Source organism: Anomaloglossus baeobatrachus, chromosome 2 (assembly GCF_048569485.1).
Source record: "Anomaloglossus baeobatrachus isolate aAnoBae1 chromosome 2, aAnoBae1.hap1, whole genome shotgun sequence".
NCBI lineage: Eukaryota > Metazoa > Chordata > Amphibia > Anura > Aromobatidae > Anomaloglossus > Anomaloglossus baeobatrachus.
In genome coordinates, this window is record NC_134354.1 from 133,291,033 (window position 1) to 133,308,029 (window position 16,997).

Consider the following 16,997-nt stretch of genomic DNA (forward strand, 5'->3'; position numbering starts at 1 on the left):
AGGATGAAGGCGCACAGCCAGTGATTACAGCCCACAGGCACACAGGTATGTGGGAGATATCTTGTCACAGATATACATTCAGTGAGTAAAAATACACCCCTCAATAAAAATTAAAAAAAAAAAAAAAAAAAAGAAGGGGGGGAGGTGGGGAGTTACAAAGATGTATTTATACTCATTCACAGTAGTTACAGAAGATATAAAAAAAGAAAACACTTCATATGAACCAATACACTTTAATCCTCGGTTACACCGAGCCATCAATTATGTAGAGCTTTGTTGAGGACACCGCTGCCACTATTGGTGTCTCAGCTTCAGTAAAAAAAAAACCCAATTGTCTGAAAGGCAGGAGCGGCAAATTTTCAAGTTGCTGCCATGCTACAGGAAGCCATTGTCCCACAATATGCAAGTCTATTATCATGAGTCTGTGTCAGAGCCAGAACTGCTCTCCCGGCTGATTTCGATCTGTAAGGAAGGCAAGTTGTCCAGGCGGCTTTTCTTTTGCCGAATCTCTTCCTTCTCTTTGATTAAAGCTCCCCAGGCCTGCTGCAGCACGGAGTCGTCCTCTTCTGGGGCTGCACTGGCCTTCTGCGCCTTTTCAGGGGACTTCAGTTTGTCTTTAGGTGCTGATCCTAGTCGGTTCCACAAGCCTCCTGCAATGGATGATAAACCGCAAGGTCAATCCAACGTCATTCAATGTACAGATACAGATGGGCTAGATTTCACCTTATGCACTGTATGTCTATATTTTACCACTGCATGAACTCCATACATCTAAAAAGTGGAAACCATGAGTGAAAAAAAAAACAAAAATCAAACAGGCATGTTAAAAATCTGAGAGCCATAAGACCGCAATACACATTATACTAAAGTCTGCAGAGCCTGCCAATATCGTCTGATAGTCTAATCTGTATGGGACAGACAGAGGGTCATTAGCATATTAGCTCTCGCATCGTGCGTCAGCCGATGGTCATGCGACTGTGATCTTGCGATCGTATCACAGCCTTGGAGAAGAGGGAGAGAGCACTTTCTCCCATCTCCTTCGCTGTCTGTGTCTGCGTATATCAAACCCCAGTCTCATAACATGCGAGTGCAGTGCGATGTTTCACACGCTCCCATAGACTTGTATGGGGGTGCGTGAGCAGAGACTCGCTGCAAAACACAGCATGCTGCGATTGCACCGAGAGCACGATTTGTGTCGAGAAATAAAAGGCAAGAGGACACTGCCTCACTGATTAACACTGGTGCGAGTGCGATTGATGTTTTATCGAATCGCAAATGAAAATCGCAAGTGGAAAAGAGCCCTGAAGCCTACTCCAAAATGCTAGAATGGTATCCTGAAATAGGGCTTCGTCAACCCTTTCGGGATATGTAACCTTTACTGGTTTACGTTGCCCCGTTGTGCTGCTGTATATAGTCAGATGCCGGCTAGTTAATGGTAAATAAATATTTACCCCGTCCCACCACTCTGTGCCGACATCTGTGATTGGAATGTGTTAAGGGAATTTGTCACAGGTTTTTGCCACCTAATCTGACAGCAGCATGAGGAAGGAAGAGACCCTGAATCCAGCAATATGTCACTTACTGGGCTGCTTAGTGTAGCTTTTATAAAATCACTGTTTGCTTACCAGGAGATTACCATTAGGGACTACTTGGCGTACGGCCAGGTAGTCCAGCAGCTGCGTGAGCTCATAACCCTGCTCTACATTCAAATAATGTAGAAAAAAACATTGATTTTTATCAAAATGACAGCAAGCAGCTCAGTCAGTGACATCACTGGAATCAGGATCTCTGCCCCTACATTATGCGTCTCTTAGATAGGGTAGCAAAAACCTGGTGAGTCCCTCTAATCTAATGGAAAATGAATAATCACTCCCTTTTCCCGCCCACCCCACTATGCCAGCGTCAGTGATTGGAAGGTGTATTAATGGCAAAAGAATATTCACCACCCTTCCCTCTATTATAGCATCAGTGATTCTTCAGACTGCCGTATGACTGCCCGAGGATCGCATTGCAATCCTTGGACTGGCTGGGGGCTCTCCTCACCTGAGCGTGACAGCTGCATAGAAATACACGCTGACACGCTCAGGTCAGAAGAACCGCTGGCCAGTCCAAATATTGTGATGCGATCTTCGGGAAGTAGTACGTCTGACCGAATCACTGATGCCGCCACAGAGGGGTGGGCGGGGGAAAGGTGTGAATATTCATTTGCAATTAACACAAGTTCCAATCACAGACGCCAGAACAGAGGGATGGGCAGTGGAAGGGACTAAATATTAATTGTCAATTGATTGGTGATCCAATCACTGACGTCAATACAAAATCTAAGACTGAACATGAGCACTAGTGCATATTTTGGTGCCAAGGGAAACACATTAAGAGATGGCAGTGCTGATATTACAGCTTCATTACTTATAAAAATAGCAACAATATTTAATAGTTACTCCAAAAAGTAAGCATTAAATACAGCAAGATGGGCTGCAGTGTGTACATCGCCAAAAACTAGTACTCTACCAGGATACAGCTAAACCCGCACTAAGTGGAGGCATCACAGGTGCAGGAGGAGCAAATCACACTCACTTCCATGGAATGGAGGGGGCGATTGCTAGATGATAAAACTGTATCCAGGGTTGTGGGCTTCCGTTTTATGGCCATAAATAGCAACTAAAACTTCATATTTTTTTCTACAGGATACAGCCAGGCCCCTTTCTGCTGGGTCTTGCATTTTAGAGTTTCTGTCCCTGCATGATACGCAGGTGGGGTACGGCTTGGCAGCCCACCTGATCTAATAGTATGAGCGTCACCTAATAGGCTGCGGGCTTGTGACTGTTATCTGCATGTGTGAACAGCGCTCTATGCAAGTCATCAGTGTGCAGTTTTATCATCTAGCAATCGTCCCCACCATTCCATGGAGGTGTGTGTGTGTGATTTGCTCCTCCTGCACCAGTGATGCCTCCACTTAGTGGGGGTTTAGCTGTATCCTGGTAGAGTAATAGTTTTTGGCCTGGGCGATGTACACACTGCAGCCCATCTTTGCTGGAAGTAAAGCTTCATTACTTGATATAGATTATAATATATCTATATCCGTCTATCTATCGATACTTTTTTTTGTTCAGCGTATAGTCCATAATGACATTTGTGAAGAGACTCCAGACAATAGCACAGTCAGTGACTATCTAACCAACCTGTTTTCTTCTCTTTGCTGTCGGAGTAGAGTCCCTTCCCTTCCGTTTGTTTGGGTACACCAAGCCGGCTGTGCACATCAGACACAGGTTCTCTGCGAGATTCTGTAATCTTACTCGAAACCTTCCTTGGCTCCGGTGAATGCTGTCTTTTTCCGAGCCTCTGCCGCACATCTACATAGAGGAAACCAAAACAGATTCTACAATACATTTCGGCTCAAATTGTTAAGCTTTAATGTGTACAGTGACCTGAATAATCTGCTTATAAGCATGTTTTCATTCTGTGACCTGCCATATGTCCTATGTCACATAAGCTTTCTACTAACAGAATACCACATGTCATGTGACTGTCCCAATCCTAATGACTTTAGGTCTTAATCAGGTAAAGGGGTTGTTCCAACATGCCCATCAATCCTAATAATCATGCAAACAAAATACACACCAAGCACGCCGTCTCCGAGCAGTGGTTTGGAGCATATTGCAGCACTACTAGAAGTATATTTGGTCAGTCTCACCAGATTTGACACCGGCTGCTTGTCTACTTGTACCGCTCTGTCTCTTCTCTTCCAGTAAGAGCCGGATGTCGGCTGGCTTCTCAGAATGGGTTTTACTTCCAATTCGGTTTTTCACACTACTAGTGGAATCTGATCTCATCGAGTTCCTGTACAGAGAAATAATGGAACATGTTAACCATTTAGTATCCAATAATAGTTTACAGCCTCCCAGCTGAATTGAGTCCAATCTTCTATACAAATTTGACACTTTGTGGAAAGCTTTACACTCACAAGGCAATATACATAGAAATATCTTTAAATCGTCATATTTCCCATTAGTACGTATTAATTTTTTATTTTTAAACGCTTACTGCATTTGTGAGTTTAGATTAGACGCCTACTGTAATACTAATATAAGGGTTGTACCAAGGTAACATATCGACAGTATTGACAAGTTGTTGAAAACTGGAGGCCCCATCCTTATTACTTATCAGAATGGGGGTCCTGAGTTATCTGAACAGAGGGATCTTCATAGTCTATGGGGCTACCTCAGTGTCGTGCTCAGCTATCAGTCATTCCCGCAGGATTTAAATGACACGATGTGCGCATCCTCTACTGCAGCTCCTTTGAAAAAGGGATTTGTGAACCCTGTTCTTGTGATTTATGAAGTTCCCAAAAATGGCACAACCCTTTAAAAGAGAATTTGTCAAAAGGTGTTTGCTACCTAGTCTGAGAGCAGCATAATGTACAGACAGACTCAGATTCCAGCGGTGTCATTTACTGAGCTTAGTGTAATTTTTCTTAATCAGCAGTAGATTATCATTAGAGGACTACTTGGAGTGCTGCCAGGTAGTCCAGCATATCCATGAGCCCTGTATCACTGCTAGATCTGCAGCAGAGAAAAGATCGATTTTATCAAAATGACAGGAAACAGCCTAGTAAGTGACACATCGCTGGAATCAGGGTCTCTGTCTCTATATTCTGCTACTTGAGCAAGGATGGTTGACCTTAGGGAGATCAACATCCACCACTGCGGAGACACCATCACGTGTTTCTCAACGCAGTGATTCTAGAGCAATGCCCCCTGGGAAATATTCAAAGCAAGAAGGCCTGCGGAGACACCATCACATGTTTCTCAACGCTGGCAGGTTACTAGCCAGGTCTTTCACCGGGAAGGAACAACCACGGGAAGGGCAGTCTCCAGTCAAGGAGACCACCTATGCCAAACATGGTATCCATCCCCGAAACGGCTGTCTGTGGATGGATACCATGTTTGGCATAGGTGGTCTCCTTGACTGGAGACTGCCCTTCCCGTGGTTGTTCCTTCCCGGTGAAAGACCTGGCTAGTAACCTGCCAGCGTTGAGAAACATGTGATGGTGTCTCCGCAGGCCTTCTTGCTTTGTATATTCTGCTACTCTCAGATGGGGGAGCAAAAACCTGGTGACAGATTCCCTTTAAGGTCGCCATATATACTAGATATATGTTGAAATCTTTTTAGCTGACGATCTAATGATTATGGGGACTCCCAGACTTCTCCTGTAAGAAGATGTCCTTGGAAAGAAGTGCTGAATTTCACCAATCCCGATTACCATATTTTTCGAATTATAAGACACATTTGTGAGGAAAATGAGGGGTGCGTCTTAAAATCCGAATGTAGCTTACCAGGGGGTGGTGGAGAGGGGTCGGCGGAGGGCGGCACTGCAAGGCTCTGTGCGGTGGCGGACGGCACTGCACTGCAAGGCTCTGTGCAGTGTCGGCGGGCGGCCTGGTCTGCTCTGAAAGGCTCTGAGCTTCGTCTGTTGTGCGCAACCCTGCTCTGCGATGTCTGGGCCATTCTGAAGAGGTCAGTGGTAAGGGCTTTCAAATAATGGCGCCCAGAGTAGCCGCGTACGCAGATCGAGCTCAAGTTCTCATCTGCTCACGCGTTGACTGCGGCCGCCATTTCTTTGAAGCTCTCACTGCTGACATCTTTAGAATGGAAGTGCATCACCGCCTGCAATAAGCACCAGCATGGTGCAGCACAGACTGCCCCAGGAGCGTGCAGCGCCGGCTTCCTGCAGTGAGTATCTGGGCCCCCCCTCTGCCCCGCCGATAGCATCGCTGCCATACTCTTATACCGACCCTGCCTCCTGTGACCCCCGCTGCCGTCCCACCTCCCCGGTACGACACCACCGGATTATAAAACAGACCCCATATATTTTTATTTCTACCTTTTTTTTTAATCTCTAAATTTGGGGTGCTTCTTATAAAACAAAAAATACAGTATTCTGTTCTAAGGGAGAAAATGTGCCATCAGTGCTGCCTGGTAGCCACTTCGTTCCCTCTCCTCTTTCAGAACGCCTGCCCGAGCAAAGTATGCATGTCCTTGGTGGAGGGGAATGAGGAGATACAGCCTTTAACCCAACAAGTGTTTAGCATGCGGTCATCTAATGTGTATAGCCAAAACAAAAAAAGTGGATTGTACAGCGAATTCCACATAACTAGGTCCATGGTGACTTTTTTTAAATAACGTCTTCATTATGAGGTTCAGCTTCTAGAATACAACCCTTAACCCAGAGCGGTTTCAGAAAGCCCCTTACCTGATAGTTTTTAGCTGTGACTCCACTTCATCAGCATACATGGTCATCTTCATGCTCTTTTTTGGGGATGGAGTAGAGATCATCTTCAGTTCTAAGTCATAGTCCATTTCATCAGAGTCCGAGGTGCTGGCCGCAGAACGCCTTGCTCCCTCTCGCTCTCGTTTAAAAGCCTGAAGTTCATCTCTGTACTCTACTACAACACGGTCATCCTCATCCATATCTTCTTCCTCCTCTTCTTCTTCTATAGGCTCCTCTGGAACATTCACCAGGCCTACATATCAGGCAAATATTCAACCCATGAGCCAAGCTACAGAGCCCAGAGGCCCCAAAAGCTCATCTTCCATAATAATGCTAGCCACATTGCAGTCTATAGTAAAAGGATTCTGCTGCTGACCTGGCCTAGTGAACAGCATTACACGGCCAAGCAGCTCACGTTATAATGGCATGACTGAAAAATACTACGTTTTTACAGTATGGACTTGAGAGCATTTTTCTTTGTTATTTTTTAACCATTTGCTAATGACACTAAATGTATATAAATTGTGTTTCTTCATCTGCTCAACAGAAAAAGGGGTAAACATAATAGAGATTGAACAAAACTGGTTAGAAATACATAAAGATCTCAAACATACATATTTCTATTCAGAAATAAACAGCATGCTTTTCAACTTACTGCAACAGTGGTGTGAACAGAGCCTTACACATGGCACACACTTTGTAATATTGAACTGTAAGACCAGTTTAGTCATCTAGTATTGTAAAAAAAAAAAAATCCAAATGCAAATCCACTGTCATAGGCACTTGAGTCTTCCACAACTTTCATCAGTTTTATAGTGGATAACAAGAAAAGCATGAAATTCTATTTTTTTCTTGATGGCCTCCCCTCATGGAAATCAAACAGACCCCACTTTAGTTAAAGGGGTATTCCCATCTCCAAGATCCTATCCCAATATGTAGTAGGTGTAATAATAAGAATATTTGCAAATACCTCCAATTAGAAATGTTGTACAGTTCTCCTGATATAGCCATGTCTTTTACCTCATGTGCAGGGCATTGCAGCTTAGGGTATCCAAGGTTACAACCACTAGCAACTAACTGTCACTATGTGTGTGGCCGTAACCTTGGATACATAAGCTACTGTAATGCCCTGCACATAAGGTAAGTGAAGAAGGGAATTTTGTTTACTTACCGTAAATTCCTTTTCTTCTAGCTCCAATTGGGAGACCCAGACAATTGGGTGTATAGCTATTGCCTCCGGAGGCCACACAAAGTATTACACTTAAAAGTGTAAGGCCCCTCCCCTTCTGGCTATACACCCCCAGTGGGATCACTGGCTCACCAGTTTTAGTGCCAAAGCAAGAAGGAGGAAAGCCAATAACTGGTTTAAAGACCAATTCAATCCGAGGAAACATCGGAGAACTGAACCATACCACATGAACAACATGTGTACCCGAAAAAACAGAAAAACCCCGAGAAAACAGGGCGGGTGCTGGGTCTCCCAATTGGAGCTAGAAGAAAAGGAATTTACGGTAAGTAAACAAAATTCCCTTCTTTTTCGCTCCTAATTGGGAGACCCAGACAATTGGGACGTCCAAAAGCAGTCCCTGGGTGGGTAAAAGAATACCTCGTGATAGGGCCGTCAAACAGCCCTTTCCTACAGGTGGGCAATCGCCGCCTGAAGGACTTATCTACCTAGGCTGGCGTCTGCCGAAGCGTAGGTATGCACCTGAAAATGCTTGGTAAAAGTATGCAGACTCAATCAGGTAGGTGCCTGACACACCTGCTGAGCCGTAGCCTGGTGCCGTAATGCCCAGGATGCACCCACGGCTCTGGTAGAATGGGCCTTCAGCCTTGAGAGAACCAGAAGCCCAGTAGAACTGTAGGTTTCAAGAATTGGTTCCTCGATCCCCCGAGCCAGGGTGGATTCAGAAGCTTGCGACTGTTTACGCCGACCAGCGACAAGGACAAAGAGTGCATCCGGGTGGCGCAGGAGCGCCATGCGGGAAGTAGAACCTGAGTGCTCTCACCAGAACCAACAGATGCAAATCCTTCTGAAATTGATGGACTGGACGAGGACACAAAGAAGGTGAGGTGATATCCTGATTGATATGAAAGTGGGATACCACCTTAGGGAGAAATTCCGGAATCGGACGCAGAACTACCCTGTCCTGGTGAAGGACCAGGAAGGGAGATTTGTATGAGAGCGTTGCTAGCTCGGAAACTCTCCTAAGAGACGAGACCGTTACTAGAAGGCCACTTCCCGAGAAAAGCGGGAAGGGAGACCTCTTTCAAAGGCTCGAAAGGCGGCATCTGGAGAGCAATTAGAACCTTGTTCAGATCCCAGGGCTCTAACGGCCGCTTGTACGGAGTGCTGAGACGACAAACTCCCCGTAGGAACGTGCGTACCTGAGGAAGTCGTTTCTGAAAAAATACAGATAGCGCTGAGACTTGTCCCTAAAGGGAACTGAGCGACAACCCTTTTTCCAACCTAGATTGCAGGAAGGAAGGAAACATAGACGATGCAACCGGCCAGGGAGAAACACCCTGCGCCGAGCACCGAGATAAGAATATCTTCCACGTCCTGTGGTCAATCTTGGCGGACGTTGGTATGCTAGCCTGTCTCATGATGGCAACCACGTCCTGAGGTAATCCTGACGACACTAGGTTCCAGGACTCAATGCCACACCATCAGGTTGAGGGCCGTAGAATTCAAATGGAAGAATGGCCCTTGAGACAGCCAGTCTGATTGGTCTGGTAGTGCCCCCGGTTAGCCTACCGTGAGGCACCACAGAACCGGGAACCACAACATCCTCGGCCAATCTGTAGCGACGAGGATGGCGCGGCCGCAGTCGGTCCTGATCTAGCGCAGCACTCTGGGCAACAATGCCAGAGGTGGCACATAAGGTAGCTGGAACTGCGACCAATGCTGAACTAAGGCGTCTGCCGCCAGAGCTCGATGATTGTGAAACCGTGCCATGAAGCTGGCACATTGTTGTTGTGCCGTGACGCCATTAGATCGACGTCCGGCCTCTGTCAGCGGCGCAAGATCTCCTGAAACCCGTCCGGGTGAAGAGACCATACCCTTTCGGCCACACCCCGGCGACTTAGGAAGTCAGCTTCCTAGTTTTCCACGCCTGGGATGTGAACTGTGGATATGGTGGATGCCGTGTCTTCCACCCACATCAGAACCTGCCGGACTTCCTGGAAGGTTTGCCGGTTGCGCGTTCTTCCTTGGTGGTTGATGTATGCCACCGCTGTGGAGTTGTCCGACTGAAGTCGGATTTGCTTGCTGTCCAGCTGCTGTTGGAAGGTTTGTAGGGCAAGATACACTGCTCTGTGTTCAAGAACATTGATCTGAAGGGTGGACTCTTGCTGAGTCCACGTACCCTGAGCGCTGTGGTGGAGAAAAACTGCTCCCCACCCTGATAGACTCGCGTCTGTCGTAACTATCGCCCAGGATGGGGATAGGAAGGACCTTCTTTTTGACCATGAGGTGGGAAGAAGCCACCACCGTAGAGATTCCTTGGCCGCCTGAGAAAGAAAGACGACTCTGTTGAGGGAGGTCGACTCCCCGTCCCATTGGCGGAGAATGTCACATTGTAGTGGACGCAGATGAAACTGCGCGAAAAGAACTGCCTCCATTGCTACCATCTTACGTAGGAAGTGCATGAGGCGTCTCAATGTGTGCGACTGGTTCTTAAAGAAGAGATTGCAGCCCGTAGTGAATGCTGTTTGTCTAGCGGAAGCTTCACTATCGCTGAGAGAGTATGAAACTCCATGCCTAGATATGTTAGCGATAGGGTCGGGGTCGGATCTGACTTCAAAAAGTTGATGATCCACCCAAAACTCTAGAGAGTCTCCAGCGCAACGTTCGGGCAGTGTCGGCATGTTTCCTAAGAGAGTGCCTTGACAAGTAGATCGTCTAAATATGGGATCACAGAGTGACCCTGAGAGTGCAGGACTGTGACTACTGCTGCCCTGACCTTGGCGAAGACCAGTGGGACTGTCGCTAGCCGGAAGGTAGAGCTACGAACAGAAGGTGTTCGTCTCCTATAACGAAGCGTAGAAACGCTAGTGCTCTGGATCAATCGGCACGTGTGGATAAGCATCCTTGATGCCTAATGATGCTAGGAAATCTCCTTGGGACATTGAGGCGATGACATGGCGGAGGGATTCCATCCGGAACCGCCTGGTGTCCACGAGCTTGCTGAGCAGTTTTAGATCCAGAACGGGACGGAACGGCCCGTTCTTATAGGCACCGCAAATAATTTGGGGTAAAAACCGTGACCTTGTTCCTGAAGAGGAACGGGGGTCATCACTCTTTCTGCCTATAGAGTGCACCCTGTTTGCAGAAGAGCAGCGGCTCGGCCGGGAGGTGGAGAAGTTCTGAAGAATCGAGTTGGAGGACGAGAAGTGAGCTCTATCCTGTACCCGTGAGACAGAATGTCTCACACCCAACGGTCATTGACCTATGGCAGCTAAATATCGCCAAGGCGGGTGAGCCTGCTACCGACCGAGGATGCGGAGAGAGGAGGCCGCAAGTCATGAGGAAGCCGCCTTGGAAGCGGGTTTTCAGACTGTCTCTTTTTTGGGCGTGACTGAGCCCGCCAAGAATCTGAGCTCCTCTGATCCTTTTGAGTCCACATTGGACGAGGAAAAATGGGACCTGCCCGAGCCTCGAAAAGACCGAAACCACGACTGCCTCCTGCTCTGTTGGGGTTTGTTGTGTCCGGGCTGAGGAAAGGATGAATCCTTACCCCTGGACTGTTTAATGGTTACATCCAAACGCTCACCAAACAGTCGGTCAGCAGAAAAAGGCAACTGGTTAAGCAACCTTTTTTGGAAGCAGAATCTGCCTTCCATTCACTTAACGAGCAGACCAGGCTCTGCTTAAAAACACGGAGCAGCGGAGGCTACTGCCGTACGGTTCGCAGAGTCTAGGGCAACCTGAATCGCGTAAGAAACAAATGCAGACATTTGAGAGGTTAAGGATGCCACCTGCGGCACAGATGTACGTGTAACCGTGTCAATCTGTGTAAGACAAGCTGAAATAGCTTGGAGTGCCCCAAGGGTGAGAATGCTGGAGCCAACGGTGCGCCGACAGTCTCATAGATGGATTTAGACCAGAGATCCATCTGTCTGTCAGTGGCATCTTTAAGTGCAGCTCCATCTCCCACTGCAACTATGGATCTAGCTACAAGCCTGGAGATTGGAGGATGCCGCTTGGGACACTGGGTCCAGTCCTTGACCACGTCAGGGGGCAGGGATAACGTGTATCCTAAGCCGTTTGGAGAAGCGCATATCTGGATAAGTGTGGTGTTCCTGGACTGCCTCTCTGAAGGCAGAGTGGTCCAGAAAAATACGTGAAGCTGACTCCTCCACTGGAGGAGCTGGGTGAGAAATAACCAACATTCTATTGATGGACGCTATAAGATTATTCACTATGGCGTCACCATTAGGTGTATCCAGATTGAGAGCGGTCTCAGGATCAGAATCCTGAGCCGCTACTTCCGCCTCATTACACAGAGAGTCCTTCTGCTAGGACCCTGATGAAACCGAGGGCCGCTCATAGTGAGCCCGCTTAGGCTGTCTGGGACTGACGTCTGTGCAGAGCCGTGACTCTGGGATGCGTGTGACATTCCCGGAGCTGTTAGTTGTTCACACTGAGGGGGGCCATGGATCAATGATTCAACAGTGCCCATGTTGTGAGAGACATGTCCGGACTGCTAGGCTTCTAGTATCATAGCCATAGTCTCAGAAAATCTGTCAGTAAATACTGCAGACACCGTCCTCATCCTCTGGCCATTAGCAGAGACTCCGGCTGAGTTGGATATAATGGGGGTCTATGTAACCTGCCGGCCGTATAGCCGTACATGCTGTACCGGCTGCATAGAAAAACATGTGGTTCTGCACCTTTGTTTTACACAGAGAATATGCTGATAACTCCTCCGCACAATCCAGGAGGGTATATACAACGTGCGACCAAACAGTGCAATGTATATAGTACAAGCATATCTATAAGTGCACTTCTGCACTAGTGGGGTTAGCACCACAGGTGCTGCTTAACGCCTGTTGCAGCGATTGTGTGACTATCAGAATGCCAGGGTCTTCCACACTTGTCTCTGTATCGTACAGAAACTGACACTAATGGCTGCCGGCGTCCTTGTAGAGAAGGAAGCCGTGGGCGTGCCTGAGAAAGTGCGGGAATCCGGTTTCACAGTGCACACAGTGAGAGGGGTGGAGTATGCAAAACATACTCCAGCTCTCAGCGCTGCTGTGCTATGCAGCGTCACGCCCCTACCCTGACTGTCAGGCCTGTGGGCGGTAACGAAGGGAGACTAGGCCCAGAAGCCGGGGACTCGAGTTAATAAGCGCGGCCGGCATATCAGTGCTGGCCGGCGCGGAAGTCCCCGGCGCACCACAAATCCCAGCGGCGCCTTAAATAAAAATGGCAGCGGCGGTTAGCGCAGTAGTCACCCAATACACTAACACACCCAGCAACGCTGTGGTGTGCGATGGCACTAGTGCGGACAGCGCCGCTGTCCCTGGCGCACTAACACACCCAGCAGTGCTGCCGTGTGTCTGCGCGGTCCCCACAGGGACACAGAGTACCTCCATGTAGCAGGGCCATGTCCCTGAAGATACTCCGCTCCATGTCCAGCAGATACCAGGGGCTGTGGATGGAGCACGGTCTCAGTGCCTGGAGACCGATAGAATCCCACTTCACCCAGAGCCCTGTAAAAAGGGATGGGGAAGGAAGCAGCATGTGGGCTCCAGCCTCCGTACCCGCAATGGGTACCTCAACCTTAACAAACACCTCCGACATGAAGTGGGGTGAGAAGGGAGCATGCTGGGAGCCCTGTATGGGCCCTCTTTTCTTCCATCCGACATAGTCAGCAGCTGCTGCTGACTAAACAGTGGAGCTATGCGTGGATGTGTTGCCTCCTTCGCACAAAGCACAAAACTGGTGAGCCAGTGATCCCACTGGGGGTGTATAGCCAGAAGGGGAGGGGCCTTACACTTTTAAGTGTAATACTTTGTGTGGCCTCCGGAGGCAATAGCTATACACCCAATTGTCTGGGTCTCCCAATTAGGAGCGAAAAAGAAATAGCTTTTCAGTACAATTATACTACATTTCTAAATGGAGGCAATTATTACTACCACAACCATAGTACACATACTACATATTAGGATAGGATCTTGGAGATGTGAATAGCCCTTTAAGGGGTATATCTGGCACCAATTATGTCACACAACAGACCCAGTTTCTTACAAGAGTATCTGCATTCTGTTCCTATAATAGAACAGAAAAATGAAACTCCTAACACCAGTGTGAACCGAGCCCAAAAAGCGCACAATTCTAACAGTTAGGTTTCATTTTGAATCAGCAATCGTTTTGCAAATAAAACCTTTCACATTTCTATCAGTCTCACCGATTCTGCCATCAGTGTTTTATCAGTGGATTTTCTCATATGTAACTGAATAAAAATTATTGCAAAGCTGCTATTCATTACAAAGTTAAAAGTGGACAGCACACGGGATGCAAAAGGATTGCAATCGTGTGCTGTCCTGGACCCATAGCCGTGTATGGGCGATTTTGACACGTATCATAACTGGACATGTCTCAGAGCCTAAATGTGGCCTTACAATGCAATCATTGCAGCCATATTTCAGACTGTAAGTGTGAATGGAGCCCTATGCAAGCCATTAGTGTGCAATTTTACCATCCAGCGATCACCCCCTCTATATTCTGGAGTTGTGTGAGTGATTTGCTCCTCTTGCACCTGTGATACTTCCATCTATTGGGGATTTCGCTGCACCCTGTTAGTGCATTAGTTTTTCTTGGCCTGAGCAGTTCACCACTGCTTTATCCTGCTGTAAGTATTCTACATTGTGGAGGATATTTAGTCCTCTTTTTGCCATTTTTCTATATATATATAGATTAGTGAAGGGATTTACAAGTATGAGGAACCGTGACGTGGTTTGTAGGCTACCGTTATTTTGGCCATAATATCGACTAATACCTCAGATATTGTGTATTTATTTTTCTGCACATGACATTTTATACGGGGTGCAGCCAGGCCCCTTAATGTTTGGACTTGCATATTGGAGATTCCGTCCCTATATGGTGCACACTAGTACCGGGCAGCCCCCCTGATCGAATAGTATGGGCGTGTAATAGGCTGCTGACTGGGTTACTATGCGCCTGTAAGTGTAAATGGAGCCCTAGCCCTATGTAAGTGACTAATGTGCAATTTTACCATCCAGCAATCACCCCCTTCGTATTCTGGAGTTGTGTGAGTGATTTGCTCCTCTTGCACCTGTGATACTTCCATCTATTGGGGGTTTTGCTGCACCCTGTTAGTGCATTAGCTTTTCTTGGCCTGAGCAGATCACCACTGCTTCATCCTGCTGTAAGTATAACATATTGGGGGGGTCATACTATAGTATATATACATACATACATACATACACATATATATATATATATATATATATATATATATATATACATACACATACATATACATATATACACACTAAAACATTCCTGAACTTTATAGGAAAACAAAGCAAAAAGAGTACAAGCTATGCTTCAGTGAGCGACATATCTAATTACGATCATCCGCTGTTACCTGAATGAAGGTGCTGGTAGGCGGGTGCATCATCTCCAATAAATGTCCTCTTCTTGGTTACATCTCTTTGGACACGCCGTGAATGGTATCTCCTTTTCCTATATATTGAAGTAAATTCTGTTAATCTTGCATAGCCGTGTGGATCCCTCGTCACACTGATTCTAAGAGTGTAATACACAGGATTAGGCAGGGTGATTTGTAGAACTCACCAGGCTTTCTACAGAAATCTCACATTATAAACATATACTAAAGGCAGAAACTTACTTTATGTCCACATAAGCTGCTCCCTAAAAATCACCACAGGTTATTAGAGCTGATAATAAAAAGCAACCATATGAAAACCACCATAGCTCCCCATCTAATGTCTGATGTCACTGTTGTCTTATGTACCAAGAATGCTCTTGACAAGTCTAACTCTGCAGGTGGCAAATGTTTAGGGGCTTCCCATAGATGGTATAAGGCTATGTGCGCACTAGAAATGTGAAGTTTCTCAAGAAAATTTCTTGAGAAACTTCTGCCAGTGAAAGATTTCCGGACCTGCAGAAAAAATCCGCACCAAATCCGCATGCGTTTTTGCCGCGGATTTGCCGCGGATTTACCGCGGATTTGTCCCTGCAATAAATAATAAAGATAATCGATAGACAGATAATGGATAGAGGGAAAGATGGATAGATGAATAGATAGATAGATAGAGGGATAGATAGATAGATGAATAGATAGATAGAGGGATAGATGGATAGATAGATAGAGGGATAGATAGATAGATAGATAGATAGATATATAGATGAGAAAAACCTATATAATGTTCCACCTCCCTGCATTTTCTAAGCTGGCACCCTTTAGTGACTTTCATGTGGCACTTAGGCTACTTTCACACCTCCGGTTTTTGCTATGCGGCACAATCCGGCACTTTGCATGAAAATCGCAACCGGTTTTTTTTGCTGCCGGTTGCGATTTTCCTGCATAGACTTTAATTAGTGCCGCATGGCCTTGCGTTCCGTCCGGTTTTTGCCGCATGCGGCAGATGTAGCCGATGCGGCGGCCGGATGGAACGTTGCCTGGCACGTTTTTTCGTGCGGCAAAAAAAACCGCATCGCGCCGCATTCGGCCGATGCGGCGCATTTTTCAATGCATGCCTATGGCGGCCGGATGCGGCGCGATGCGGCAATAACCGCATCCGGCCGCCGCATGCGGTTTTTGCCACTGCGCATGCTCAGTAGCATGCCGCAAGCGGCAAAAACCGGACTGGCCGCACAGGAAAAACTTATGCAAAGGATGCGGTGTTTTCACCGCATCCGTTGCATAGCTTGCACAGCCGGATTGAGCCGCAGAGCTCAAGCCGGATGTGTGAAAGTAGCCTAAAGGGTGCTTAGCCTTGTATTTAGCCATAAAGAAGGGAATTTTGTTTACTTACCGTAAATTCCTTTTCTTCTAGCTCCAATTGGGAGACCCAGACAGTAGTGACAGTGGGTGTATAGCTACTGCCTCTGGAGGCCGCACAAAGAACTACACTTAAAAGTGTAAGGCCCCTCCCCTTCTGGCTATACACCCTCCCGTAGGAGTACGGATTCCTCAGTTTTAGTACCAAAGCAAGAAGGAGGAAAGCCAATAACAGTTTCAAAAACAAATTCAATCCGATAACAAGATCGGAGAACTTAAGAAACAACATGAACAACATGTGCACCCGAAAAACGAAACCCTAAGAACAAATAGGGCGGGTGCTGGGTCTCCCAATTGGAGCTAGAAGAAAAGGAATTTACGGTAAGTAAACAAAATTCCCTTCTTCTTTTTCGCTCCTAATTGGGAGACCCAGACAGTGGGACGTCCAAAAGCAGTCCCTGGGTGGGTAAAAAGATACCACATGAACGGGCTGTCAGACAGCCTCTTCCTACAGGTGGGCCACCGCCGCCTGAAGGACTTGTCTACCTAGGCTGGCATCTGCCGAAGCGTAGGTATGCACTTGATAGTGTTTGTTAAACGTGTGCAGACTCGACCAGGTAGCCGCCTGGCACACTTGCTGAGCCGTAGCCTGATGCCGCAATGCCCAGGACGCACCCACGGCTCTGGTAGAATGGGCCTTCAGTCCAGATGGAATCGGAAGCCCAGCA

The 16,997-nt window shown here is 47.2% G+C and overlaps 1 protein-coding gene across 2 annotated transcripts in view; it reads right to left on the bottom strand.

Moving 5' to 3' along the window:
- Positions 1 to 217: 217 nt before the first annotated feature.
- The window catches only part of NCBP3 (nuclear cap binding subunit 3), a 94,476-nt gene continuing 77,696 nt past the window's right edge, over positions 218 to 16,997 (bottom strand). The window contains exons 9-13 of one of the 2 annotated variants that reach the window (XM_075335352.1): positions 14,890 to 14,987; positions 6,254 to 6,506; positions 3,695 to 3,840; positions 3,183 to 3,353; positions 218 to 650 (exon numbers count right to left, since the gene is read on the bottom strand). In XM_075335352.1, coding sequence (XP_075191467.1) covers positions 415 to 650; positions 3,183 to 3,353; positions 3,695 to 3,840; positions 6,254 to 6,506; positions 14,890 to 14,987 — 904 coding nt within the window. In that variant the 3' untranslated portion in view covers positions 218 to 414. Of the gene's footprint in view, positions 651 to 3,182; positions 3,354 to 3,694; positions 3,841 to 6,253; positions 6,525 to 14,889; positions 14,988 to 16,997 lie in introns of both variants that reach the window. The other variant, XM_075335351.1, reaches the window with a different exon arrangement.